The sequence below is a fragment of the Dromaius novaehollandiae genome, chromosome 12, assembly GCF_036370855.1.
Source record: "Dromaius novaehollandiae isolate bDroNov1 chromosome 12, bDroNov1.hap1, whole genome shotgun sequence".
Lineage (NCBI taxonomy): Eukaryota > Metazoa > Chordata > Aves > Casuariiformes > Dromaiidae > Dromaius > Dromaius novaehollandiae.
The window spans coordinates 9,763,261-9,790,429 of record NC_088109.1 but is presented as its reverse complement, the minus strand read 5'-3'; the positions used below and the strand labels follow the sequence as shown (position 1 = coordinate 9,790,429).

Sequence of the window (27,169 nt, the reverse complement as noted above, 5' to 3'; positions counted from 1 at the left end):
GCTTGCCTTCTGTTTTATGGACAACTATATTGCCTAATTTTCATCAGAAGATATTTTTGCTAATATTTTAGAACATTTTTTCACTTTGTTGTACTGAAGTATTTAAAGACATGAGGAAAATTACTGTTTAAAAATATACTGCTAAGTACAGTGAGCCATTCAGGCAGCTGAGTATATGCTACCTTGATAGTTATTTAAGTGTCTGCATATATTCACAAGTGATCTGAAGAAAACCGTGCAGTGTACTGATTTTTATTCTCGTATATCACAAAATAATGACATATTTAAATGAAAAAGTATATTTTAAGGTCTTGCACAAATCTTGCACTGAAAGGAGGGAATATTTTTGAACTCACTGCAGTTCTTTCTTTCTACCTGGGATCTTGGATTTCATTTGAGCTTTAGGTCAATGTCACTCTCCAATAAGATTCTTTAAAAATATTCCCAAATTATTGCAATTGTTGTCAGCGTTTGGGCATAAAAAGTTCTGTGGAAAGGCAAGAGCAAATCCAAATATGAATGTCTGAAGTCATTTGAATTGTCTTTCTCTTGTGAAAAGACCTTCTTTCTTAAGTGTTAACAGATTCAGGCATCTGACTCCCAATCTGGAAAATTTTACTCTGTTGCTAGTAGCTAGGGAGAGAACTTTGGAATGAATGCTGCATTGCCTGCTTGCCCATTGACTTTCCTTTGAGTCAAGGGGTGAGAATTTATAAGAGAAGCAAGAAAACAAAATCAAATTACTGTGTAAATGACTTGGGTTTCTATAATTTAATTTCAGGGGAAAAAAGGTTTCTGTTTGAATAGAATCTAATTGATTAGTGCATATAAAGAAAGATGAAGTTTTGAAATTAAATTGTAACTGTAGCTGACTAAGCCACTAATGTTTCTGGTTGGTTTGTTTTGCCAGGTCAATCAGAATGTGGAGCTCCAAAGGTCCCGTCTGCGAGATGATATTAAGGAATATAAATTCAGAGAAGCGCGTTTGCTGCAAGACTACACTGAGCTCGAAGAGGAAAACATCTGCCTCCAGAAGCAAGTGTCTGTCCTAAAGCAAAATCAGGCAAGTTTTCAAAATAGTGAGCGTGGCTGTGGTAGCACCAATCAATTCCTATGTTACAGCATGTTTCTGTCCTGTTGTCTGAACACCCAACCGCTTTTGTGTATTTATACTGTTGTTGAAACTAGAAACTCTATCTTTTAGTGCAAAGAGTTGTCCTCTTGATGTCTTACTCCTTTCTGACTATGTTTCTACATGGTTGTGAAGCTTTATTGCTTCTACTTTGACCTCCAAGTCCTTCCATTCCCGACTTGTTCTTTGTTGGGAGTGGAATCTCTACCACTCTGCTCTGTTACTCGGTTTAGTCTTTTCACTACGTTAGTTTTTTTGACCTCTTTGCAACACCGGCCATCCTTCCTCTTCTGCAGTGTCTGTAACTGGTGTAATTCTCAATGTTTATTTTTATTGACACTTCGTGCATGCATTACCTCTCCAGTTCTGTGCTCTTCCTCTCTTCTAGCTACTTTCATAAAACATGGACCACTGTTGTAGTTGCTTTGTGCTGTCAGACCTATGTGACTGCACATCTGAAAAGTCACATTTCATTGCACAGTTCCAGCTATCTTCAGAGTCTTAGAAAAGAAAACTGCATTTTTGGAACAACACAAGAATTTCCCTGAGTTATCATTTGTAGAGGTAATTAGATTAGACATGGTCTTTGGCTCGATTCACTCATATTCATCTATCAACCAGGGTCTAGCTATTTTTCTTCCTCAAGTCCCTGTCAGTCTCATTGTATAATCCCATTCAATGTTCAACTGAGGAAATAGTGCAATATTCCTGAAATAAAAAGCTCTTGAAGAAAACAAGAGTTTTATTTCCATCTCTTACAGTGAGCACATAGCAAAAGCTTATTGGCATTTGCTCTTTCTTAATCAGATCTCCTTCTTCTCAGTGGTCTGAATGGAGCTGCCCTGCGAAGCGAGGTGTTTGGGATATTGAATGTTTCATGTCTCTCCATGTCAGTGTTAATCACTCTGGCTACAGTGTTGTGCCTCACTGCCCAAAAGAGGGTTCCAGGTTGGACCATATATCTCGTCTGATCATGCTACTTTGGGCACCCTGACATCATGCGGTAGGGATGAAGGGGCTGTTACCCTCTGCATGGAAGAGGTAGTGAGCTGGTAAATTCCAGTCTCTGTAGTTAGCTACTTGTGATCGTTATCCCTCCCCCCTTTTTTCCCCCTCCTCATTCATTGTCTTGGGAGGTGTGAGTGAAAGTCCCCAGCTGTATGTTCACATTCTTAACTGTATTCAAGAATGCTGTCATTCCAGGCCGAGCCAAATTTAGCCTCAGATATTATCTCTTAGTTGCCAGTAATTATTGACTCCTGTTCTTGTGTGCCTGGATCCTCTGAAAATATGCTGTAATCATAAATATTTGGGGTCAGTGGGCATATTTAGAATCAAGAGCAAATTCTGTTTGTGAAAATGGATTTTTTTTTACCTTGTCATAATTCTTCTTGATTAATTTTATTAACTATCAGTTAACCGACTGAGATAAATAGAAGAAGCTGTGAAGTTTTCCCAGGCTATAACTTGCAAATCTGAATTAATATGATTGGTTTCTGGTTTTAAAAGTAGGTGTGGTTTAGCACTACCAGACTGGTGTATACTGACATCTGAAATTCCTTTAATAGTTGGCAAGAAAAAGTTTTCTTTAAGCTTTCCCCCCTCTTGCACTAATTATTGGTGTTCATAATTTCAGTGTACAAGGGGTAAAAAGTGCAATTTTACAGCTAAAGAAATTTACAGTATAAGGCTGATATGTAGCCCTTTCAAGATGTGCTGAAATGATGACAACAAAAGTAATAAAATGTTGTATTTTGAATGTGTAAAAGCGGAGTTTGATCTCTAGGCGCATCCCAACTGTTCTAAGCCCACTGGCATATTCTAACAGCAGTCTAGTAGTGAATCACATGCATAGCTTTGGGATCCTGGGTTTTGAAAATGCTGAGATTGAATTTGTGAGAAGGTTGGCCAGGGAATTTGTTAATCAAACACAGAAGGAGTTTGCCTAATGTGCTAGGGAAGCCCATTTTGTGATGCCTCTGTATCGCACACTGCATCTCGCAACTATCTTAATTAAGCTGGAGTAGATCAGCTCATTTAACAGTTTCCTGAGAAATTTTGTTCCGTGGTCTCTCTGAAAGTAGATTAAGCAGGCAGTGTTTACAGTCATAGTACAGAAATTAGACTCCTGAATTGAGAAAAATTATTCCCGTCTCACCATATTTAGTGAAATAAAAAATACAAAAGTAAAATTACTTGGTGCCTTGCAGGCAGACATTTCCGTTAGAAGTTTTCTCCCCTTTATGTATCTCCAGGTGGAGTTTGAAGGCCTGAAACATGAAATCAAAAGGCTCGAAGAAGAAACAGAATTTCTCAATAGCCAGCTGGAAGATGCCATACGGCTGAAGGAGATTTCTGAACGCCAGCTTGAGGAGGCCTTAGAGACGCTGAAGACGGAGCGTGAGCAGAAGAACAATCTTCGCAAGGAGCTCTCTCACTACATGAACATCAACGACTCCATGTACAACAGCCACCTGAACATCTCTTTGGATGGACTGAAATTCAGTGATGAAGCCACAGAGCCCAATAATGATGAAATCATGAATGGATTTGAACAAAACTGCCTCAGCAAACTTAGCAATGGCAAGAATAATACATCAACTCCCAAGAAAAATGAAAGCTTCCCCCCAGCCCCAAGTCTGGTTTCAGATCTTCTGAGTGAATTAAATATTTCTGAAATCCAGAAACTGAAACAACAGCTTGTACAGGTAAATGTGTTTCCAAAATAACAATGTGCTTCTAAATAGTAGCTAGAGTTCATTCAAAATGAATTTCAGTCTTCTCAGTATCTTATGTGGCCACCATAAAGTATGAACTATATATGTAAAAATCTCTGGGTTTTTTGAGAACTTGAGGATGTTAAATGCTTGTCGATGGAAATCTATAGCCTGTTTTTGATCCAAAGAAGCTAGAAGTCGGTCATGTCCTATATTTGGAGGAATGTCAGAAGGCATTTTCTCTGCAGTACGTGTTGTGCCTACTTAATCAGGTCACTAGCAGCAAGAAGCATAACCAATGGGTGAAGTATTTTCTCCAAAAAATGTTAATTATTCCAGACATCTTCATCTTCAAAAAAGGTTTTTTTAGTACACCTGTGGAAAACTTTGTGCAAGATGAAGAGTCCCGTTGTGAGGTACTTCATACAAATACCAACTACGTGTTGAACAACCTACTTGGTGAAATTAAGACTATTCCCACATATGCATGTCCGAGAAAATATATTGTAGATATATCATATGTATTTTCTGGAATTAGTTCTAAGAACATGTATTCTTAATCAGTGCCAAGCATTTCTGTGTTATATACATGCTATTGGGGGGTTGGAGAGTTTGAAGGAAAGCAGGTGTTTGTGTTGCCTAGAAATCTTCTAAAATTACTTTATCAATAATTAAAGAAATGAGTTTTATAAGAAAAAACCCTTGTGGAAAAAAATATTTTTGGTAGCTTTTTTCTTTTTCCAAATCAAGACTTTTACTAAAACTTTTAAAGTTTCTCCTCTATTCTTGAAGTCTTTCATTTTGTAATATCCTAATCTGTCAGATAATTTTCCTTTAATCCAAATTAGAATATCTTTTAATGAAACTTGAAGCTTCCACTCTTGAGTAGTTCCATGCTTTTTAAAATTTACTTCACAATTTTCAAGATAACAGTAAATTTTAGCTCATCCTCTTTTGAAAGGATGTTTTTTTGATGAGGCCCCAGCCGTGGAAGAAATGCCTAAAAGTGTGCATTTTGGAATGGAAATGACAAAGATTTGGGGAAAGACACTATGCTTGAGATAGTTTTGGAGTAAATGAAATAGCCTCTTCCATAATGTGCAAGTGATCAGATTTCTGTAACTGTATGGATTTTGGCTATGACTAACTTGTTTTCTCTTGCAATAAAATATAACCATTTGTGTGATACTGTTTCCTTTACGTAGATGTCTGTTTTTGTGCATTTCAGATGGAAAGAGAAAAGGTGAACTTGTTAACTACGCTACAGGAATCTCAGAAGCAGCTGGAAAATACGCGCGGAGCCCTCTCAGAGCAGCACGAGAAAGTTGGCAGACTCACAGAAAACCTGAACGCAATGAAGAAGCTCCAGGTCAGCAAGGAACGTCAGTCTGCCCTTGACAATGAGAAGGACCGAGACAGCCATGAAGATGGAGATTATTATGAAGTTGACATCAATGGGCCAGAGATCTTAGAGTGCAAATACAAAGTGGCTGTGGCAGAGATTACTGACCTGAAAGAAGAACTTAAAAATCTTAAGGCCAAATACAAGGAATGTGAGTCCAAGTATGAGGAGGAGAAGAGCAGATATGACACTGACAGCCAAGCTCTCACTGAAAAGATCACCTCATTAGAAAAATCCAGTAGGCATGATAGAGAACAGGTGGCCAGACTAGAGAAGGAGCTGAAGAAAGTCAGTGATGTTGCCGGAGAAACACAGGGCAGCCTCAGTGTAGCCCAAGATGAACTAGTCACCTTCAGTGAAGAACTGGCCAATTTATACCACCATGTCTGCATGTGCAACAATGAAACTCCAAACAGAGTGATGCTGGATTACTACAAGGAAGGTAAAGGGGGACGCAGCAGTCCAGAGACCAAGGGAAGAAAGTCTCCTATTCTTCTTTCGAAGGGGCTGTTATCTATAGAGCTAGGAAAGGCAGAGAATGGAAGCGGTGACACCAGCCCGTCTCCAGTGTCATCTCTGCCGTCTCCTGTGTCAGATCCTCGGAAGGAACCGATGAATATTTATAACTTGATCGCTATAATCCGGGATCAGATCAAACATCTGCAAGCTGCTGTGGACAGAACAACTGAGTTGTCTAGACAGCGTGTTGCCACTCAAGAACTTGGGCCAGTAGTGGACAAGGACAAGGAAGCTCTCATGGAAGAAATCCTGAAGCTGAAGTCCCTGCTAAGCACCAAGAGAGAACAAATAGCAACTCTAAGGACTGTGCTGAAGGCCAACAAACAGGTAAGCAGGGTCTTACAAGCATAAAAGTTACAGTCTTAGGGAACTAGGTCATGAATACATGAGAATTTATCTTTGAGGGCATACTGCCATTCCCTGTGCAATGGGACTTTTGTTGCTGGTATCTGCTGGTTACAAGACTGAGAAGAGACAGGTGGTTTCATTAGAGGCACGCAGGTGTGCTGCTATGAAGCTGTGCGCCAGGGCTCTGACTGTCTTTTGCTTGTCACATATTCATTTAAGTTTTTATTTGAGTTTAATATAGCTTCAGTCTAGTGTCTATCTAAATTATATTGAATGCAAGAAACCTAAAATGAAGAAGTAATAACTATTTTCTACTTGAAATAATTCTGATAATTACCCTTAAAATAGTTCTGAAATTTATGTCCTCTTCTCTCTCAAATTGCCTACAAAAATAAAGCCTTTCAAGATGAGGGTGTGATATAAGAACATGGTCAAAGGAGAATAGGCGACAAAGGTAAAATTAGTCTTGGGGGTTGGACTATGCCACTTGGTACACATTAGCAGTGCAGTAGATTAAATAACTGTCATGAGACCATCATGTGGCACACTTCATGATGTGTCCTCTGAAGGTAATGCCAGTTGAAACTGTCTCAAAAAAAGAAGGAAAAATAAGGATAGTATTGTTTAAGAAATAATTAGATATTTTCAAATTTTTCTTTTGCACATGTTTTGATATAAAGGTCTTCCAAAATAGAAGATATGCAAAATGCTCTTTGAAGGTTAGAGAGCTGTACAAGCAATTGTTGAATGTGTGTAAATACAGAGATAGTAAACAGACTTTTATGATGTGTTGAATTATGCAGTGTTTAATTTATTTTAATAGTTAGAGATAAGTGTCACTAAATGTGTTTTCTGTAACTTTCTAGATGTGGCTGTCATTTGCTTGGTTAATGGGAATAGGAACCATAAATGTCTGATCTGTTTCCAGTGTTCAGAAATGCAATTTTATTTAATCCATACAAGAGAAGTTGGCCAGAAGTTTAACATTCCAGTGCTAAGCAAATGTTTCATTGTGTGAATGGTGATGAGAAAACTCTCAGCCAGCCACTTTGCGAAGGGGTTCATTAACAAGTGCCTTTCTGTCCTTGGTGAACGATAGACTGCAGAGGTCGCCCTTGCCAACTTAAAAAGCAAGTATGAAAACGAGAAAGCTATGGTTACGGAGACGATGATGAAGCTGCGCAATGAGCTGAAGGCTCTGAAAGAAGATGCTGCTACCTTCTCTTCCCTGAGAGCAATGTTTGCTACAAGGTAAAGAGCATATGAACTCTTTTTACGAAATACGTCGCTTCGGCTTGTGTGGGGGAAGAACAGAATATCCTGCCTGCAGGCAGCCGGGCTGCCTGTGTGGGGATGGGCAGGAGGGTGCCTTTCCCAAGGTTGCTGCTTACCGTGTTTGTGATGTGTTCCTGGCAATGAGCAAAATGCCAGGGATATAGTATGTTGCCACAAAACAGGAATTTGGTGTGGGGTATTTACTTAAGAAATTTTGGAGACCGATTATCCCTGGCTCTTGAAGCCCTCAGCTCTCAAAAGGACCAGTGTTTAAGAATGTAAAATGAGCGTTTATTACACTACGGCGATGAGGCTCTGATTGACCTGTGGTGACCCAGAGAAAAATAAAATTGTTAGCAAACTTTAGTGCATATCCTTAGGTTGTTCGTCCTGCAGTTGGCACCTCTGTCATTTCATTTACCTGTGAGCTGATCAGGGTTGCATATGTCTTCAGAACTTGCTTCTGCATTTCTTAGCTGTGCTTTGTGGTGTCCATGGACAAAAAGTACCCGCTGATGCATCATGTGCTGTACAAGTGATAAGTGCCATTTTGATCTGCACATTGCTTATTGCTACTGTCATTGATTTCCTCTTTCAAATCTACACATTTTTTCTGGGGGATATTGAGGAAACAAAATCCTGTTACAAAATTCAGATTTGCTTCGCAGCTAGGAAATACTCAGCTGGCTCCTGTGTGGAGGTGATCCTGGAAAACAAAACCAAAAACCAAAACAAAACCTTAGGTAAAAGTAGTCAGTCCAAGTTTGGCATTCAGAAAGACAAGCCATGGTGATGTTGATTTGCCCGCATATTTCATGCGTTGCCTAAAGAACACGGAGAAGAGAGAGATTGTAATGGCCGCTGTTTAATGTAACTTGATGCTTAGATACTTCCCTAGGCTTGCTTTTAAGCTGAGCCGAAGGGAGTGGGGAGTCTGTGCTGAATGCTGCTTGGTTCTCCTCCTGCTCTGCAGAGCTTTTTTAAAAAAGAGAATATTTTCTCTCTGCCATCTGCTAAAAACTACCACAGTAAGGAATCACAAGGGTGTTTATGAGGATTTATGAGGCTTTTCTGTCTTTTGTGGGGGTGGTTCTGCAGCAGCTCTCATGTCCCTTGAGTAATCTCAGGCTTCCTGGTGATGCAGTCTATCTCAGCAATATCCTTGCACATGGGTGAGAATGGGAGAGATGGATGCCAAGAAATGCTAAAGATTGAATCATGGGAGCTTGTTATTCTAGAGAAAGTACTGCCCTGCACTGTCGGGAGTTGTCATGCTCTCCTTCCCCTCGCTCTCCTTTTATGGAGTGTAATTAATATGCACAAATTGCAGTTTCTTCATTGTTAGTTATAGATCAGCTGGAAGCTGGGAGGAAAGAGGGGGGAAAAAAACATACCATTAATTTTCAGTTATTTTTCCTGGATGCAGATAGCTTACTGTCTAAATCACATGCAACTGCAGTATGTTTTTCCCACATGTTAACTTTCCTGCAGCAGCGTGAAAGTGAGAGAGTGACTGTGGAAGTGGTTTGGAGAGGAAGAGTTGTAAAAGAAATGCTGGAGGGGTAATTTTCCCTCTGCTTTTCTCTTAGTTTATTATCATACGGAGGTCAATCTTGTTCTTTTACTGGGAAGACAGTAAGGAGGATTCCCCAGCATGGGGAAATTGGAGGCAGAATAAGAGCTTTTCTGAAGGCAGCAGGCTAAGAGCTCTGTGCTGGGTTCTTGCTGGGAGCTGTGTGTGATTAGAGGAGGCAGGAATGGGCTCTGTCTGTGGGTGCACAGCAGACTCCCCTGCTTAAATGAGCAATCCGCATTTCTGACCTTATGCTCTACTTAACCATAGTGGAAAAATAGGGGGCCAAGAGCAGGGTGACACAAGGAGGCCCCAAAAACCTGAGGATGTGCCTTGGTGCCCAGAACCTGTCATCTTCTGAGCACCTGAATCCCGGTCACTGCATGGCAGATGAGTAGCTGGGCCGTAGCTGGGCCTTGTACTTCGCAGCTAGCCTGAGGCGGGGGCAGTTCTCAGTGCGCCCCATCCTTTTCAGAACTGCTAAATGCATGCGCGCTTGTCAAGTGTTGCAGCTGCCAAGGGGACTGGAAGTGCAACTTAATCACGTGTAGGCATTGCTGCTGGGACACTTTGAAGCTTTGCTTTCCCTCAGTGTTACCTTTTAGAAGGAGCCTGTATTTTTGTATCAGATGCCGTAACAGCAATGGAAAACTGTTACTGTGGGTAAATCCCTACTTGATCTCTGGTTAGAGAGGACTGACTGGCTTGACTGTAGGCTGAATGCATTTCTCTAGTGTCAGTAGCTGTTTCATCTAAGTGTTCATTGCTTCAGTAAGGTAGACTTGGAAGGCATGTTCTTAGGGGTTTTAGCGAAGATAACCTGGCAAATTGTTTATAGTCTGATTTTTTTTTTTACATCTGATTCAAATATCGTAAGTATGTAACAGCCCGAATTCTTTCTTAACCACTGCAAACAACCTGATAAAGGAGCATCTCATAACAGTCTGCAGGTAAATCTTATTTCTTCTCTGGCTAAAAGGTTTGTATCAGCAGAGACTATTGTAACATGTGATTGGGGCCTTCACCCTGCCATGTTTTTGTGTTGTGTTTAAATCTGGGGTGAAGCTGACTGTTGCACACACATCTGTATTTTCCACAGGAAACTTCCCATTTTGTAGGATGCAAGAGAAGTAACAATACAGGCTGGGCATGAAGATAGTAACTGACCTAATTTCCTTTTTAAACTAGGTTAATCCTACTAACTTGACAATACTATCAGCTGTTCTTAATAAGTAATGAAAATACAGGACCTGAGCCTGGAGACAAAGGAAGGCTTGCAAAACACAGATTAATAGCTTCCAGCATTAAAGGTACTGTTGAGACTGTTGCATTATTTTTTATAACACTGAGCCTGAAATTAAACTGTCATACAAAGGAATAAATCGAGACTTATCAAGACAAGTACTACATTACGTGCATACTGCAGAGACGTGCAGGCACTAGCTGTACTGTTGAAGTGCAGCTTTTCTTTGTCAACACACATGTGTTGCTATTGTATGTACAAACAGACGAAGAGCACTTGGGCCAGATTAAAATCTGCCCTGTAGATCTGAAAGTGGAATTTATCTGCTTAATTAAACTCTAGTAGCTATTTCTGTACCAGTGCATTACAATCCAACGATTTGGTGTTTCCTTAGTAAATTCTCTCTATACTAGCAAAAAGATGCAATCACTTCTCCCTTTAAAATGCAAAGAGAGGTTGAACATCTTTTTTTGTTTTTGTTTTTTATCAAGTAGGTTTGCACTTGTTAACAGGCAGCTTGGGTGGTGCTAAATGTAAATAAGTGACAAGGCCTGACCATGCAGCACTTGTTCTTTAGGGTGCAAGTTGCAGCTTTATTATCAAAATGTGAAGTTGTACTTTTCTTTTGTGGATACAGTCTGGCTTCTGTAGCTTACCTGTTACCTGGAGCAACTTTTGAAAGAATATTTTGCAAAATATTGTTTCTCTAAGTTCATCATACAAAATACACTACTGTGGTTATTCTTTCTGGGGGGTTATGAGTGTACTCAGTTTACTTAGGAATTTAAAACTGAAGAACTTGTATTTACATGAGGAGATTAAACATTGTAAAGAAAAGGGTCACTCTTAGAGTAGATATACAACACGAAACTACAGGAATACCTGGGGTGGGTATGTGCTTGCATTCTGCAGAGTAAATCCTTGCAAGTTGGAAAAAGAAAATACAGCTTCACACAAGCTACTTTTGTTAAAAATTCTCCATAGGTGATCGCTACCTTATATAGTATAAACTGATAACTGGTTTGTTTTCAAGTAAAATCTTAAATGTAAGCTCTCAAAGGCAGAAGTCTTTAAAATGCAGTGCTTACTCTGAGTTTTTACTGTCTCTCTTAATACAAACAAGTGCAAAGTGCAGAGATTTGTAGTTAATTCATCTCACCGAGACCCTTTTTTCAAGTATTTATCTTGAAATCGTATATGAGTCAAGGGGCTACTTTCAAACTTCTTGTTGAGCATTTGTTGATGTTAATGTAACCAAAGCCCTAAGTTAACAGCACCATATAAGGAAATAGCAGCAAGTGAGACCAGGAGTTCCCAAGCTGGGGGAGATATCACTGGGGGCATTCAGGTCGTTTTGAAGTGGTGCATAATGGAGCAGAGAGCCCCAAGCTGCTGCTGATGTTTCCTTGCGAAAATATTTAGTCTCCCATAATATTTTATGGTAGGTTTAAAAATATTGTAACAACCATTTTAGAGGGTTAACAAAATCGAAAGGTTTCTATGTAGAACAGTATAAAGCTGTACTTCAATGTGAGGAGAGGGTTTTAATAAAAAATTTGAGAAAACTTAATGTATCTTCCTTTAAAGCATCGTGTCAGATAAGTCTGATTCCTTTCTTTGCTAGACAAAGAGCTTCTCCAAGTGCTGAGAGCGAACTTGAAGTGACTGTGTCCTGTTTTCTGATTTGGGTTGGGAAGTGAAGCACAAATTCCTCCTCTTATAGGTCACCATATGTTTCTAGATTGCCTATAAGCACTTGTCATGCAAACTTGCAAGAGCAAGAGAGCTCCTAAAACTGATTATGGGGAAAAAATACAGTACTAAAACAGATATGAAAAAAATCCAGCTTGGAATTTAAGCTAGAGTTTAATATAGCTTAACTTTTCAGCAAGGAAGGTGGGAGTAAGAAGACCATAGGCTTCCAGTGGTTGCTTGGAGAGCACCTTTGAATCTGCAATTTCCAGAGTACGCTGGGAGTGACAACAGAGCAAAGGTATGCAGATTCAGTAGCCAGAAATTGAAGTTAAAAACTGCGACCAGAATGCTAGAGTAATAGAGCTGGTCCTTAAAAGATGGTTAGATGAAGAATACAGGGTCACCATGACCATCGCTTTGTAGCCGAGGAGAGAACACACTAAGAAAAGTTGGCCACAGTTTGGACGAGGAGACGTTTTTGAAACAGTTCTGCATTAAAAAAGGAAAGGTTACTTTATTTTGTTATGCTAGTCTTTCCCTTGGGCTTGATTGGCTAGACTTTATCTAAGTAAGCATCCTTCCAAAAACTCTATTAAATACAGAAATTGGCAAAAACCATACACAACAAAAGTGCAGACTGGCTTTTACCTTTCTTTTTCCCATGTTATGTTTTTGCAGTTTTTCTGTGTTTTGATTCAGACTGCAAGTCTCATGGGTCTCTTTAACTTGCATGTTAAGTGCTGTGTGCCCTCATGGGAGGACACTGTATTCTCTTCTCTCTAGAAGTGCCTCCTGTGTGCGAGTTTACAGCCAAGCTCTTCTTGCTGGAGTAAAATGGGCTAAAAACAGCCAAGCTAGCTCCTCACTGACTTATTTGCTAAGGGAGAGGCAAGGAAACCATACAATTTTATTCACGTGGAGTTGCACTTGACCTAATAAACCCTGACAGCCTCTCGCTGGCTCTGAGCAATGACGTTGGATACTTCTTCACCCCTTCAAGTTTGCTGTTAATGTATTTCCATTTCTTTCCCAGAACCTAAGAACGAGCAAGGATAATGTGAGAACAGATGTTTTTCCTCCCTCTAAAATAAAGCAGCAATTAAGAAACGCAGCATAGAGCAAAGGCTTTGATGAGCAGTGAACAAATGTGCCTGGATATGATTGATAGGTATCCCCATGTTCCAGTGTTTCATAAACAGTAAATAAAGGGAGAGACAAACTCTGTAACAAGTCAACAAGAGAAGTGGCAAATGTTAGAAGGTGCTAGAGAGTTGACAGCATGTAATATGAGACTAAAATTATAAAATAGTAATAGTGATAAAGAAACAAAGCCGTGATTTCTGCCACACAAGAAACTAGCAGCTAGTTGTTGTTCATTAATGGAGAGAGTGTTTTAAATGTATATGTACTTTTAGCATCGTACAAGCTCTGTCAAATTGGTCTTCCAAGTATCCAAAGTATTTAGGAAAGTGTTCATGGGCATTGAAGGCCTGCAGAATATAAAGGATCTTAAATTTAAGCAAAGCGCAGTGCAGTTGTTACAGCATGGAGAATTATAGCTAAAGGGTCTTCCTATTGGACTCCACACAAAAGTATTCAACTTGTCTAAAAATACTCCATGGGATAAATGTGCAGAGGAGTCACCTATAGAAAAATGTGATTTTGAAAATTTCCAGGAATGGGATTTCCAGACTGGATTAACGGAGTTTGCCTCCTGCTCCTGGTGCCAGATCCAGAGATGAATGATGTCTGGAAAGAAAGCATGTGGGCTGCCAGCATTCATGAGAGAGTAATGAGACCATGTGATAGACATGCTACCAACAGAGAGCACTGATTTCTTGCACATAGTCATGCTTATAACACTAAAGTGCCTATTTTAGTGCTTCTGGCAGTTGAAATGTGTAACACGTGATGCTGGATATATCAAGGTCCAAGCTTGGGTGCCCCTTGTAGAAAGACCCTGGACCGGGGTTACAAAAATCAGTTCCCACTCTTCTCTGAGATATTTTTTTAAAGTGGCTGTGTCTACACCACTAATTCCTGTGTGCCCTGGCGCCTTCTGTCTGAAGTACGGTAATGCTACTCTACAGAAAGTAAAACATGGGAGATGTTCCTGTGATATGATAGTGGTGCTGTAGAAATATTCAGAATAAAGAAAATGCCAGCTTTTGTCATGTAGCTTGTCTGCCTTTTGTTTTTCATCAAAATGGGAAGAATTGCTTTGAAGTACCTTATATGGAAAATACCTCAGCAGCAGTTGCTTGTGTCAGTAGTCTTTGAGCTAGGGAAGTCTCCACCGGTTTGGCAGTAGGCACACAGTGTCAGTGCTCCTAGTCTGTAGGACACAGAGGATGTACCCAGAGCTGCGGTGGGGTGGTGCAGAGAGGGACGGCGAGTTCACGGTTAGATCCTCCACTCCTTGCTACTCCTTTCAGTGAAGAAGTGGGAAGAATGTCCTGCCTGAGATAGCTTAAAAGTTAGTTCTGATTAGTGGGATAGGATAGCTAATTTCATCCTAGATTTTAAAAAGAAAGGAATTTTCTTTTGAATTCTAGGAGGAGGAAATTTGCCCTAGAAGTTTATGATGTCTCAGTGAGAGCTTTTATCAGCAGAGTTTAGAGCTGTATTGTCCAGCTGTGTGGAGCTGGTTGGTGCCCCTGGGTATGGGAGGTAATTCTTCCCAGATGTTTTGAACTACAAAAGAGATTTATCATCTGGTTACATTTTTTAATAGCTCTTGCTAATGGCTATTGATTGCATATGGCTGATTATAAACTATCTAGACAGCTATAAGCTGGTTATAAACTATAGTCTGTTCTTAGTGAAAATGCCAATGATTTATATAAATAAGGGCCATAACACTTACTCTTTTTACATGTACAGTTCAGGTGAGTTTTCAATGCAAGATATTGAAGAACTAACTGCAAATTAGTAATTGGCTAAGGTTTCCTCAGATATACTTGAGCTTGCTTATCTCTAATCCAAGGCTTTCCAATTCTGGCAGTTCTTTCTTCTGCCTTCTTCAGATTTCATGCTTTGTTTTGTTCTTCAGAGATCCTTGAACACTTTCTGCTTGGAGTTCGGTCTGTGCAGTGTGACTCAAGGCAAGAGAGGGGCTTAATATACTTCATGAGAAGTATTTCAGATGCTGACCTGGCAGAGGGCCTCGGTCCCACAGTTGGATCTCTGTGAATTCTGGTCTAGCTTCATTTGGACTACTGAGCATGCCCTGGTCATGCTTGCAGGATTAGGCCTTTTAATACTTTTGCTTCAACATTTAAAAAAAAAAAAAAAAAAAAAAAGGTAGTACACTTACTTATTTTTGTCAATGTGTAAAACCCATCCAGTGGGAGCACCTTGGGAGGAGACCAGCTTAGTCAGATGGGGTGGGTGATAGTTGTGCTTTAGCAGACTGCTCTCCGAAGGCATGCCTGTCTTCTGCTGTCAATGCCTAGTAACAAGCCTCTTTTTTCTGTACATCTTGCATTTGCATGTACAGCTTATGACAAGTCTTTATTTAAACCTTGGCCCTCCGCTTAAAGTTTGAAATAGTATATAGACCGACTATAAATCTTAACTTCAGTGCCAAGGAGCACAGCTCCGTGGTACCTCGTGGTCTGCACAGTATTGGTGGATTTGTCACGCTTAACCCGCAGTGCAAGGCCACTTTCCAAAAGGAGATTCAATAGCCTAATCTTCCTCCCTGTATCTCCCCTTTAGTAATATAAAAATGCTGGTGTCTCTGTAGATTAGATGTTTTTCACAGTGGGGGGAGTTTACAATTCTCTCTTTTTAATATGAATTTATAATACAAAGGTTCTGTTTGAAATAGCAGGTGGCTAATATCCCTTACAGCCAAGCTCAGGCAACATTCATTTCCGTGTAATTTTTAACTGCTACTCAGCTAATACATTTCCCAGTTTTTAATAAAGAAGAAAAATTGAGAGTTTAATCCTCCATGTTCTAATTTCTAATGTAGGTTGACAGCTTAATCTCTTGAGGTAGAAGTTAAAGTAGCTGATGTTTCTCTCAAGGAGCCTCCTGCAGTCACATCTCTGTCTAGCAGTATTTCTTTCTTGGAAAATTGTCTTACAGTCCTCATGCTGATTACAGAGGAAGGAAGGGGGAAAAATATTATTATATCCAGGTGCAATTGCTCACATCATTTTTATTTCCAGTACAAATCTTGGTTCAGTTGTGAATTTAGCTATCTTAACTGTTATCAAGTATCTCACATATTAAAGCTTAAAAGAGGTGTGCAGAAGTAAGGTACAACAGACATTTGTAGGAAGTAGTGGTAGGCGGCTCTTGAAAATGAGACAGCCCCATTGTTACATTGTTAAAGGATAACTTGGCTCCAGATAATGTTTTAATTTCTCATCATTATGTTCAACATTCAGGATATTTTCTTCTCTGTGTAGGTAGGTGTTTGTTTTAGTTGTTGGTGGGGTTTTGCTTTTTTTAATCTAGTTGATGTTTACTTAAGCTCTTATTTTTGTTGCTGTTAATTACCAGCAATAAGAAAATATGCAACATCTATGCTTTTTGTTCTATATCCACTTAAAAATATGAATGTGTAAATGCACAACAGGCTTATACTAATTTAATATTCTTCTTTAAAGTATAAAAGCTCAATTATTTCTGTTTCAAAGGTGTTTTTAAAACAAAGATCTTTTGTGTTCTGACCTTCTAATGTTTTTGTGTATAATATACAGCTGGGAAGCATCTCTGCAAATTATAAAAAGGAAGGATGTTTTGTTGTTGTATCTGCAAAGCAGCAAAACATGTACGCATAGCACACAAGTGTGCTGCTAGGGCTGATTGTGATAATGCATTAAGCTAAAGTAGTGCTAGAGGTTATGTTTTCTCATAGTGCTTAGGGAGACTAACCTTTTTGCTTGAGAAAATTAAATTGGGAGTCGGAGAACAGCAGGAAGGCTGCAGGGCGAATCTCAGTCTGCGTGTGCAGGCAATGGCTGTGTCCACTTCCAGTAAAAACCCTGGGACTTTTCAGTGCTCGTGTTCAGGTGAACTGTTGCTCTATTTTGCATAATGCAGCATTTCTCTGACCTTGGCGGGCCACGCTTGCATCAGGGTAAGGGGTTGGTTTGCAGTTTTTTTATATCATTTCCCTTGGCTTAAAGATCAGGAAAGCAGGTTCAGGATGCACCGTGTGCATTCATACTAGCTAACACTCCTCCTTCTCCCCATTCTTATACATATGAGAGAATAGTTATTCAGGTACAGTAAAAATGGCAGCTGCATGTATACTACTGATAACAATGTTTTGTTGAATAGGAAGGAAAAACTCCCTGCGTTGGAGTCGTGATGGAAGAAGCATAAATGGGGAAAGCTAATTTAGGTATATAAAATAGTGAATGCCTTGTCATTTTTAAGGGGAGTCGTATGATGTTTTAAGCCTTTGTGCTGGCAGAAAGTTTGATGAGGTAATGACTTATACAATAACCTTTTGGAGTGAAAATCCTGTCTTTAATTATAGCTTAGCTCACTTGCAAACTACTTTACTGCCTTCTATATGCTGACAAGCGTTTGAACATGTTACCAGTCAGCTATCAGATTTGGTGCAAGTGACTGTCTTTGATCAAGAGACATTTGAGTAATACCAGAAACGTTTAGAGATGAGGATTAAGGGACATCAGCAAGACTGTGTGGGAAGTCCCTGCTCTGCTTTACTGCAATGGCTTTGTTTTCTTCCCGTCTTGTTTTCTGATGGGGGAAGACAAGAAATCCACTACTCTTGCCTTTGCTGGCTTTGATTAGTGCTTGTCTAGGGGAAGTCAAACAGACTGCAGCAAGCGCGACACAGCCTCACTGAGCTGAAATCTGGGGGCTAAATTAGTTTTCTGTTCTGTGCAACCCCCCCCCAAAGAAAACAACAACAACAACAACAAAAACCAGACACATCTTGTTTCACGGGAAAGGAGCTGGGGGCGGGGGGGTAGAACTCCCTCTAAATTCACGTTGCTCAGACCTCTTTGCACAGCCTGGGGATGAAACACAGGTGAAGAGGACATGCCAATTTAGAGCCAGAGCATATTTTGCTGAAGCTATTGCAGCTCCTTCCTCAAGGAATTGGTCACGCTTTCTGGGTGTTACCCTGGTTTGTAGTAGTGGAGCTTTCAAGCAATCAAGTCTGAGGAGTGGGCAGGGGGAGATGAAGGTAACTTGTGGTATAACCAGATAGGCGTTTTTTCCCTCAAATGTGACAAGCGTGTTTAAAAGCTGGAGGGAAACTCCATAGCCTTCAGGCCTTTCGGTAATCTTTGGCCTGTGCCTTGTTTCTGCCCTCAAGTGAAGAAAATGCCTCTGCTGCTCCAGCAGAGCGGGGCCCGGGGTTAGCAGTGATGCCCTGAACTCGTTATTCTTGTCGCCATTTCCTCCTTTGGCGATGGTGACGCAGACCGCCTCCCTTAAGAGAGGCCGAAGGCAAGGAGTGCTATACCTCCAAGACTTATTTTCCTCTTTTCAGACCTCCGTGAGCCATTTCAATCGGTTTTCTGCGCTTTCCTCTCTAGCCCTAATGGTAAAGTGGAAAGATCTGGCCCTTAGGCTGCTTCTGCTCCGAGGGACGTGTCTTGGTTTTGCCGTGTGAAGTTCACCTCGCTGTGAAGGGAAAGGGGAAGCGCTGGGATTCAGCAAGCTTAGTTGTATATTTGTTTCAAGAACAACCCCACAAACCCCTCACCCTCTGCGGCCCCGCTGTGCTCCACAGTACGAGTGTGATAACGTCAGCAGCAGGATATACACATTTATGAGTGGATAGATTCTGCTCGCACAGTGGCCCTAAATTCAAAGCTGCCTGGTATGCTATGCTATGCTGCAGTCGTAGTCCATGCAGGTTTTATATGAATACTTCTAGGTTATTGTATAATCTCCACTGTATTAAATATATATAGATATATATATATGTATATATTTTTTCCCCTTTCCTCTGTTCCCCTCCCAGGCAAATGTAATTAGGATGAAGACCTAATCCTACTATTTGAAGTCAGGGGAGCAGATTCTGATACCTGGCGCTATAAGCACAGCGGGTGAATCTGCATGTGAATGCAGTTTTGTTTTGTGTCGCGCCCCCCCCCCCAGTCTGTTTTATATTACTTAATGATGATAAATCTCCCTTAGTCAGGGGCTTTTCCAGTTTCACATTAAAAGGAACTTCTCTGCAGATGTTTTTGCTTTTATGAAAAAGTTGTATTTTACAGATGCAGCCATTGTAAATTCTGATTGGTACCTATCTATTTATTTCTCTACCCATAAGCACAGCATGTTGATGTTCAGTAAACATGCATTTACATGTAAAAACCTTAATTTTTAAAATAGTTCATGATGCACTGTGCAAGTTAAGTAGCTTCCAAACTCTGTGAACAGGACTGCAGATAAAACAGCTTGCAGACATTCATACAGCTTCCCCTGTAGGGTTCCCAGTAACACTCCATTCCTTTGTTAATTGTTTCAAAATTAATTTTTATGGTGAAAACAATTATATAATGGCCACTTACTGTAGACAAAACACTAATAAAATGCTAACTATAGCATTTTATATAAGGAACCAGAGTAGGTTAAGGTGGAGCTATGAAAGCTACTTCTCTTTAAAAATGCTGTTCAGTCACCACTGGAAATGTCTTATTGGACTCTATCTAAAGTAACAACATATGAAGTTTAGATGATCAGATGGTATTAATTGTCATTTTAGTAATGGTCATTTTATAGCTCCTACTGTTCCTCTCTGACTCTATTTCCAGCCTAAAGCTTAGAATTGATGTTCTCTTTGGGTAAGTCAAGAGACTAAACTGCATCTTGCCTGCTGACTAAATCTAGAAGACTAGCTTTAGTACATATTGTTAATTTTTAGACATGAGTACTCTTACACCAGGCTCCATACTTTTCATTTTTCAGGGATGCTATTAATTATGGTACATATGAAAGGCATGAACCAAAGTGCTGTGTGTGGGATTGTAAGAACCCCAGTGGAAATTAATTGTGTTTTTCTCCAGGTTTGGCTGAAGTTCCTTCTTAAAATGGTGCGTATGCAACCAACTACAAACCTATCAGAGCGTGCTCATATCTGCTGGACACAAGGGTTTCATGTTTTGTAGATGGAAACGGGATTGCTAAAGATTGATATATTTCATTGCAGATGTGACGAATATGTCACACAGCTGGATGAAATGCAGCGGCAGCTCGCAGCAGCTGAAGATGAGAAGAAGACTCTGAACTCACTGCTCCGGATGGCTATCCAGCAGAAACTGGCCCTTACCCAACGCCTGGAGCATTTGGAGCTAGACCATGAGCAGTCCAAAAGGGTGCGCACAAAATCTGCTTCCAAAGCCAAGAGCAGTAACCCTAGTGTAAGTCATATTCGGTCCTGCGGAGACAGGTCTGAAGGATCTGTCCTTAACAACCAGGTGTTTTGTAGTGAGAAATATAAAATTTATTGTGACTAGGAGAGGTGTGTAGAAGAATCATATTATGCATCTTATTTTATGCTGTAACTGTCAGCGTAAATCCCCACTATCTAATGTCGCAGTGAGTTGACTTGTATTAGTATGTTGTTAAACCAGGTAATACGAATTGTATTATGGTGGTCTTAACTGTAACTAATTCATAAGTATGGGGATGCTATTAACAAGTTAATAGTGGAAAGGAATTAGCTTTTTCCACAATTAACATGTATGGGTTTTGCTGTTTATGGTAAGTGTTAAAAGTGTATACCTGATATACTATATCTGGTGTTACTAACTGTAGTTTGTATAGCACAAATGTGATCCTTTCTCCAGGGTTGCAGCATACTTCGATAAATGCTTTCACAGGCAGAAACAAACAGAAAACCTCCCTTGTTAGTGTGGCTTAAGAAGTGGTGAAAAGCAAATGTTGAGATTAGAGGTATGTCTTGGAAATGCAGAGCATTTCAAAACTGGAACCAAAATTAATTTGCCTATCGTGGCAGATATTAAAAACTTGCTGTCATACCACCACTGACCAAAGTCCTAAAGCTTTTATAAGGTATAAAAGCTGGAAAAACATGGTAGGATACATTATTTACACTCTGCTTTCCTCTCTTCAGAGAGTTTGCCTGAAGAAACTTGCACATTTATATTAAAAATATGCAATATTTACCCCATCTGATATAAAACTTAAAATTTTGAGAATTGGGATCCTACCTGGTAGACAGTTACACTTTAAGAAGTTATGCTGTGGAAAAGTATCATGTCCTGAAAGGATCTTTGCGATCTCTGTTGCTCCTTGCAGCATAGTACTTCAAAAAGAATCTCTTTTATATATTACTGTAGCCACACAATATATCTGTGTAGAATTAATGTGACTATGGCCTAGTATTGTCAGCTACAAAACAGTTTTTCTCAGCTTTCAGTATTAATCTTTATAGGATAGTATTTCAGAGCTCTGATAATTTTTTTTTTAATATACAAGAGATATTGCATTCCTTATGCAAGCACATGTTTTACAGGGCTCTACATTATAGGCACAGGAAATTTAACCAGATCATCCTGCTAATAAATATTTATGAAGTAGCTTAGTATACGTATTAATCTTTAAAAACAAACAAACCTTTGTCTGCTATTGAACTTTTAAGGGGCCTTTTTAGCCACTTAATTTCAATATGTTCGATAATACAAAAGTGTACTTCATAATTGGTGCCTATATAAGTAATAAAGATACAAGATTGAAAAATGTTGCTTCTAAAATTGTGGAAAATTTGTGGAGCACAATAAGGCACACTTTTTTTTTTAAACAGAGTTTTAAAGTGCCTAGCCTCAAACTTTGTTTTAATGTAAAGCCCTGTTCATTTTGTACTCTTTCAAATAATTTCGTATGCCTGTAGTATTACTAAAAGCAGTGTGAGACTGCACAGTTGTCTGCTTGATAGCGATGTTTTCTGAAGCCATTCTAGTCCTCCTGGTGTAGTACTGCCTCATCTCACTGCCATTTCTTATAGATGGTCAGCAGCTTGCTTCCTGTGCATTGCCGCTCTGCCTATAAGTAGTCAGGAGATATCACAATGCTAATGCAAGGTAATAAGGAGCACAGCCTGTTTCCCCAGTGAAGGGAAACTGCTTGGGGCTTTGGCTACCCAGATATTGGCGGGGGGCAAAGACTTCTGAAATTCACACAGTGAGACTTTAAAGAAATGTAATAGAATTGTGGAAACCTTGCTACACGGCTGGGAAACATTATAAAGCCACATTCAAATGCCAGAACTGTATTTGCCAATATTGACGGGGGAAAAACCCAAATGATTTAAGTCTAATATGTTGCCCAAACATCACTGCATGAGAGATTTAAACAAATAGCAATTCTGGCCTTAGAAACTAGGTTCTGTGCATCTATTATTACTTTTTTAGAAAATGTTGAATTCTCCTGAATTTGAGCTTTAATATTGCTAAGTAGCAGGTTTGATATTTTAGAAACAAGACATCTTTTAACAATTTTCAATCCTGCTTTTCTCCTCTTTGCTGCACAATCTTCCAAAAGGCCTTTATTCTTACTGTTCCTGCATCGTGTGTGATTTAAAAGTACCTTGTAAAAGCAGGCATTTGCTAACTTTCTTTGCTCCAATAGAAACAGTTATCATTTTGCTTCCGCTGTGGTAGGGAGCTTTAATACAGTTTTCACTGCTTCCATGTCTCTGAAGGCAGTATTGTCACAAAATACCAATGGCAAAAGGTAAATTCAAGAAACTAACTGAATTCTTTGTTAGGGGTTTTTTTCAACAGAAACTTTATAGAAAGATTTTAGTGCTATCAGACAGTGACTATTACTATCAGTCTTGGCTCACCTTTTCAGTTCCAAATATGAACAGGTTTGCTATTAGCACAATAGGCTTAGTAATCATTTCCATCTTCATTTATTTCTGTGGATCTTTATTAAAAAAAAAAGACAAAAAAGCCAAGAAACCTGACTGCTATTTGAGCTTGTCAAGGTTACAGTTTGACTTCTTTTAGTACATGTTATAAAAAGAAATGAGCAATGGTGCATAAGGTGACCTGATCCTGCTGTTTGTATGTTTAGATAATGATTATATTTAAGATTGAGGCTTCTAATTCTTGATTAACAATTTCTTGAAACGTGCGTTTGGTGCAAGTCTTTCATTTCACTTTCAATGGGTTGGGATATTGCATGGAAAACTTCTTAAGCCGTCACCTACCTCTGCAAGCAGGCTCTTCTGAATGATTACTGTTCTCTACATCGGCCTGCATGATATACTGACCTGCATGTTTCCGGAGAACCTAAAGCTTCACTGAAAATGTCTCTTGCACATTCATTGCTGTTAACTTGTGCTTGAACAGCATAGCTTTATTCAGTACTTGTAAGAAAGCTTCTTTCTGCAAAGCTATTGCTTCCAGGCTAAACCCATGAAGCACTGTTTCATCAGCTTGGAAAGCATCTACGAGCTAAAACGGCTGCTTCTACCCTAGTAAGCTAACAGACCTCCCCCTCCCCACCCCCCCCAACCAACTAACCTGCTATGGAGCTTTTGCAGCACGTCGTATTAAATTGTCAGTTCTTTAATTGAGAAATAAACACTGATTTTTTTTTTCTAATGTTATTTTATTTTTCCATTTTCAGCTGTAGAGTAGTCCCTGGAGAAGGCCTTTCCAACAGTGCAACAGCATTTCTTAGCTTCTTTCATTATGGTTAAAAGTGGTAGCCCGTTGCACAAAGAATGGAAACCTCTGACCTGACCCTACCTAACTTTTTAAAACTCCTTTTCCTATATACTACCTGTAACCTTCCTTTTATGTCTCAAGCTATAAAACAAACAAGCTTTACCTATAAGTGCTGCTGCAGTAAGAAAACTTACAAGTGCTGAAGAAACCTACTTCAAATGTAATGATCACCATGTTAGTTTATGATCTACTAGAAACGTTCAGATGGGGGAATTTCTTATTTCATTGCAGATGCTCATTTTTTATCTGATTGTTAAACCTGTGCACTTTTGATATTTTGATATTTTACTTTAGCTTCTTTAATTCCTTATGTAGAAGAGTTTATATAAATGCAGTGGTTTGTGCTCATAGTTTCTCTCCAATTTGGGCTTGTGATTGTTGATTTCTACATCAGCATGTGGCAGAGATTTGGGGGGGGGGCTCTAGATTGTGTTTAGAAAGAGTTTCAACAAAAAACAGGAGCTCTGCTAAACTATATGTGTGCTGTGCTTCAGCAGCTTTTTTATTATTATGAAATGTTAAGCTTTATATGTTTAAATTACTGATTTTTTTTTTTTAACTGCCATGTTCATTAAGAAATCCAGGGTATTCAAATTCTGGGGTTTTTTCATATTGTATTATTATTCTTAGGAATAGTTCAATGTAACAAGAAGAAAACTTGACTTTGCTCTGGTTAAAACAGTAATAGGCACTTGAAAAATATTAAATAAGTAGTATTACCTATAAATTCCAGAATTCCTGGGTTTTAGGAAGTTGAAGTATTATTGATTAACAGAATTTTATACAACTGTACCAGTTAAATTCCAAATTGGAATTGTTTTGTTACTTTTTCATTTTATTGTGCCAAATTATGGTACATTTAGAAAGAAAAATTCTAAAGTTGTCAATGATAGGGTGTTATATTTCAGCGCCTTTTTGTCATTAATTATTGCCAGTAGTGCCTTTAATAATTTTAAGGGAGAATCTTAGAATAGTTTAGTCTATACAAGAAGAAAAGGAATGGCTGTTTTGGAATTTAGTAAAGACATGGAGCAATAAGTGCAAAGTGAACTCCCCTTTCGCACATTTTTAATGGGTAGTCTTACTATAGAGATTATATATACAAGAAATTGTAAAAAATTCTGTTAGTCAATGATATTTCATCATGCAAATCCTTGCAAATTCAGGGGTATAGAGAGAGAGGGAAGAAAAAAGCCTATACAAACCCGAATACACTTTGGGAACCAAATGGACTCATACCGAACAAATGAGCAAGATGTATTAACACATTTGTGGTTACAGTACAGAGAACGTATTGGGAATACTGATGTTATGTTAGCTTCGTATGGTGGTGGATGCAGTTAACCATAGTATTGTTTGCAAATGTGAAAGACGGAACATTAATATCTTCTCTTGCATGTTGTATCTAATCATTGTAATTTCAGGAAACAGAAACAGCAAAGTGCATCAACAAGCTGTACCTGCCTCTCCTGGTACTGTTTGTTGAGGCTCACATGAATGATTAAATTGGTACTTGCTGGGGGGAAGCCTTCCCACTCCTCAAAAAAAGTACAAATTGAAAAAATATTGTCAGTGGGGAAAAGATTTCTGTTTGCTGGAAAGAGCATTATTATTCCTAGATGTGGGGACTTATATTTCCATCTTCTGTTACAGTATTGATTCATAAGAAATATTGTTGCATTTAAAATTACTACATTTGTATGTGGGTATTTATTTGAAATGATGTCGAAGTACTGTATTATGTTTTATGTGCATTACCTTTTAGTGGTGGATTGGTCTCCATTTAATGTCATATGCATGTATTCTTGCCAAGTAACCTTTACACAGATCTGAAAACAGCGAATGTCATTGCTAAAGAAAAAAATGTGGAAACTGATTCTTAAAAGTGTAACTGTGTGTTAATTGGATAACTTTAGGCATAGAGGGCAAAATGTTACTTCCAAATTAATACAAAAAGTGTGTTGGTAGGAAAGCAATCTGCCTGCGTAAAGGTAGTCACATTGGCAGTATCAATAAAAGAGAAAAAGAATTACGTTTTCTGCTTGTGACTTTTGTTTTGGGAAGTCGCCCTTTTTATTGGTCCAAGTTCCTAAGCTGTTTTTAGTGTGAAGCTAAACAAATATTCTTACTGATTTTTATCTAAGAGAAACAGAACACACAGTATTAATTTTCCTACATAACTGGAAAATTAATTACATGTGCTCATACTTGGGGAGCACCCATCCTCTCTGCTGCTTCTTGAGCCCTTCCTTAATTCGTTTTAACCCGGATCAGACGGGTGCAGCCTGCTCCCCTGAGGGACCACGCGAGCTTGCAGCAGTGCAGGGAAGAGGTGGCACACGGCTTGTCAGCAGGGCGGGGAGGGCAGGACGAATGCTTTTGGTGGCAGTGGTGACAAGTGTTCCTGAAATAGCATCTTACTTTCTCATATACTCTGCAAAATGTGGTGAGAAAACTTTTGTCTAGTAGAATTAAAAAACAAAACCTCACTAACAAAAACTGTAGTAGTATGCTAAAAGTCTGAAGGTAAGACTAAGGTTTGCCATATCAATAGAAGAATATTCCTGGATCTGTGAATTGACACTGGCCTGTAGAAATACCATATATAGTTTTATACTATAGTTTAACAACTCTCACATTCCCAGGCAGGAATTTTAGAACTATTCTGTTTATAGTTTGTACACCTGATAGTATTATTAAACCAGTTAACATAATTTATGTTATAACTTGAGAGAGAGAATACAATTTCTACTTAATCAAGCACTGAAAGCCTGTAGAATGGTTTGCTTTTAACCAGTGGAGCGTATTTGCTAGGACACTTGGCCTGATTGTATAGTTTTGCATTTGCTGTAATGGGAGCTTGCTCTGTAAGGTTGATGTAAGGGAGAAATTTTTTTGTAAATATATATGCATGCAAGTGACAAAAGAACAAGAGCCAGATCTGTTTAAGTGGTAAAACTGTCATTAGAAAATACTTTAGTGGGAAAATAACAGAACAAGGCAAGGAGAATATGTAGCTTCAAAGCTTATCTGGTGAATAGCTATTTTCTCTGGCCGTTTTCTGTATACAAAAAATATAGTGCCTGGAGGGGAATGTTGCCTATGCTGAATTTGGAGGGTGGGTCACGAGCTGAATTCCAGGCTGCAGATGTTGCTGTATTTAGTCTTGGGGAAAGGAATCTGCTACCTAATGTTACACTCTCACCTGCTGTGGAGTCAGTAATTCAGACACAGGTGCTTTTGGAGGTCCCACTAGATGAGATGGCAAAATGTAGTTACGTAAATATTTACAAAAAATACAATTTCAGAAAATATACTCAAATTCTTGTGTTTTTTTTAAAGGCTGAAGTCTCTCCTTGCTAGATCAACCCACAGGACCAGGAAAAGGTAACTTGGACCAGACCAGCCCAAGGACTTAGTAAATACGATGAAAACAATAAAGATCAGTTTTCTGAGCTTAAAAAAAGAAAGAAAGAAAGAAAGAAAAAAACGCATGTACACACAAAAATACCAAAAGCAGCTAATTAATGATTATTCTGAGTATATTTGAATAAATG

The 27,169-nt window shown here is 39.1% G+C and overlaps 1 protein-coding gene across 5 annotated transcripts in view; it reads left to right on the top strand.

Annotated features, from left to right (window-relative positions):
- The window catches only part of BICD2 (BICD cargo adaptor 2), a 102,117-nt gene extending 76,473 nt beyond the window's left edge, over positions 1 to 25,644 (top strand). Inside the window, exons 3-9 of one of the 5 annotated variants that reach the window (XM_026102825.2) lie at positions 911 to 1,063; positions 3,388 to 3,840; positions 5,078 to 6,097; positions 7,218 to 7,369; positions 20,063 to 20,228; positions 21,881 to 21,956; positions 23,512 to 25,644. In XM_026102825.2, coding sequence (XP_025958610.1) covers positions 911 to 1,063; positions 3,388 to 3,840; positions 5,078 to 6,097; positions 7,218 to 7,369; positions 20,063 to 20,228; positions 21,881 to 21,928 — 1,992 coding nt within the window. In that variant the 3' untranslated portion in view covers positions 21,929 to 21,956; positions 23,512 to 25,644. Of the gene's footprint in view, positions 1 to 910; positions 1,064 to 3,387; positions 3,841 to 5,077; positions 6,098 to 7,217; positions 7,370 to 20,062; positions 21,957 to 23,511 lie in introns of those variants that run through there. The other 4 variants (XM_026102823.2, XM_026102826.2, XM_026102824.2 and 1 more) reach the window with 4 other exon arrangements.
- Positions 25,645 to 27,169: the final 1,525 nt, after the last annotated feature.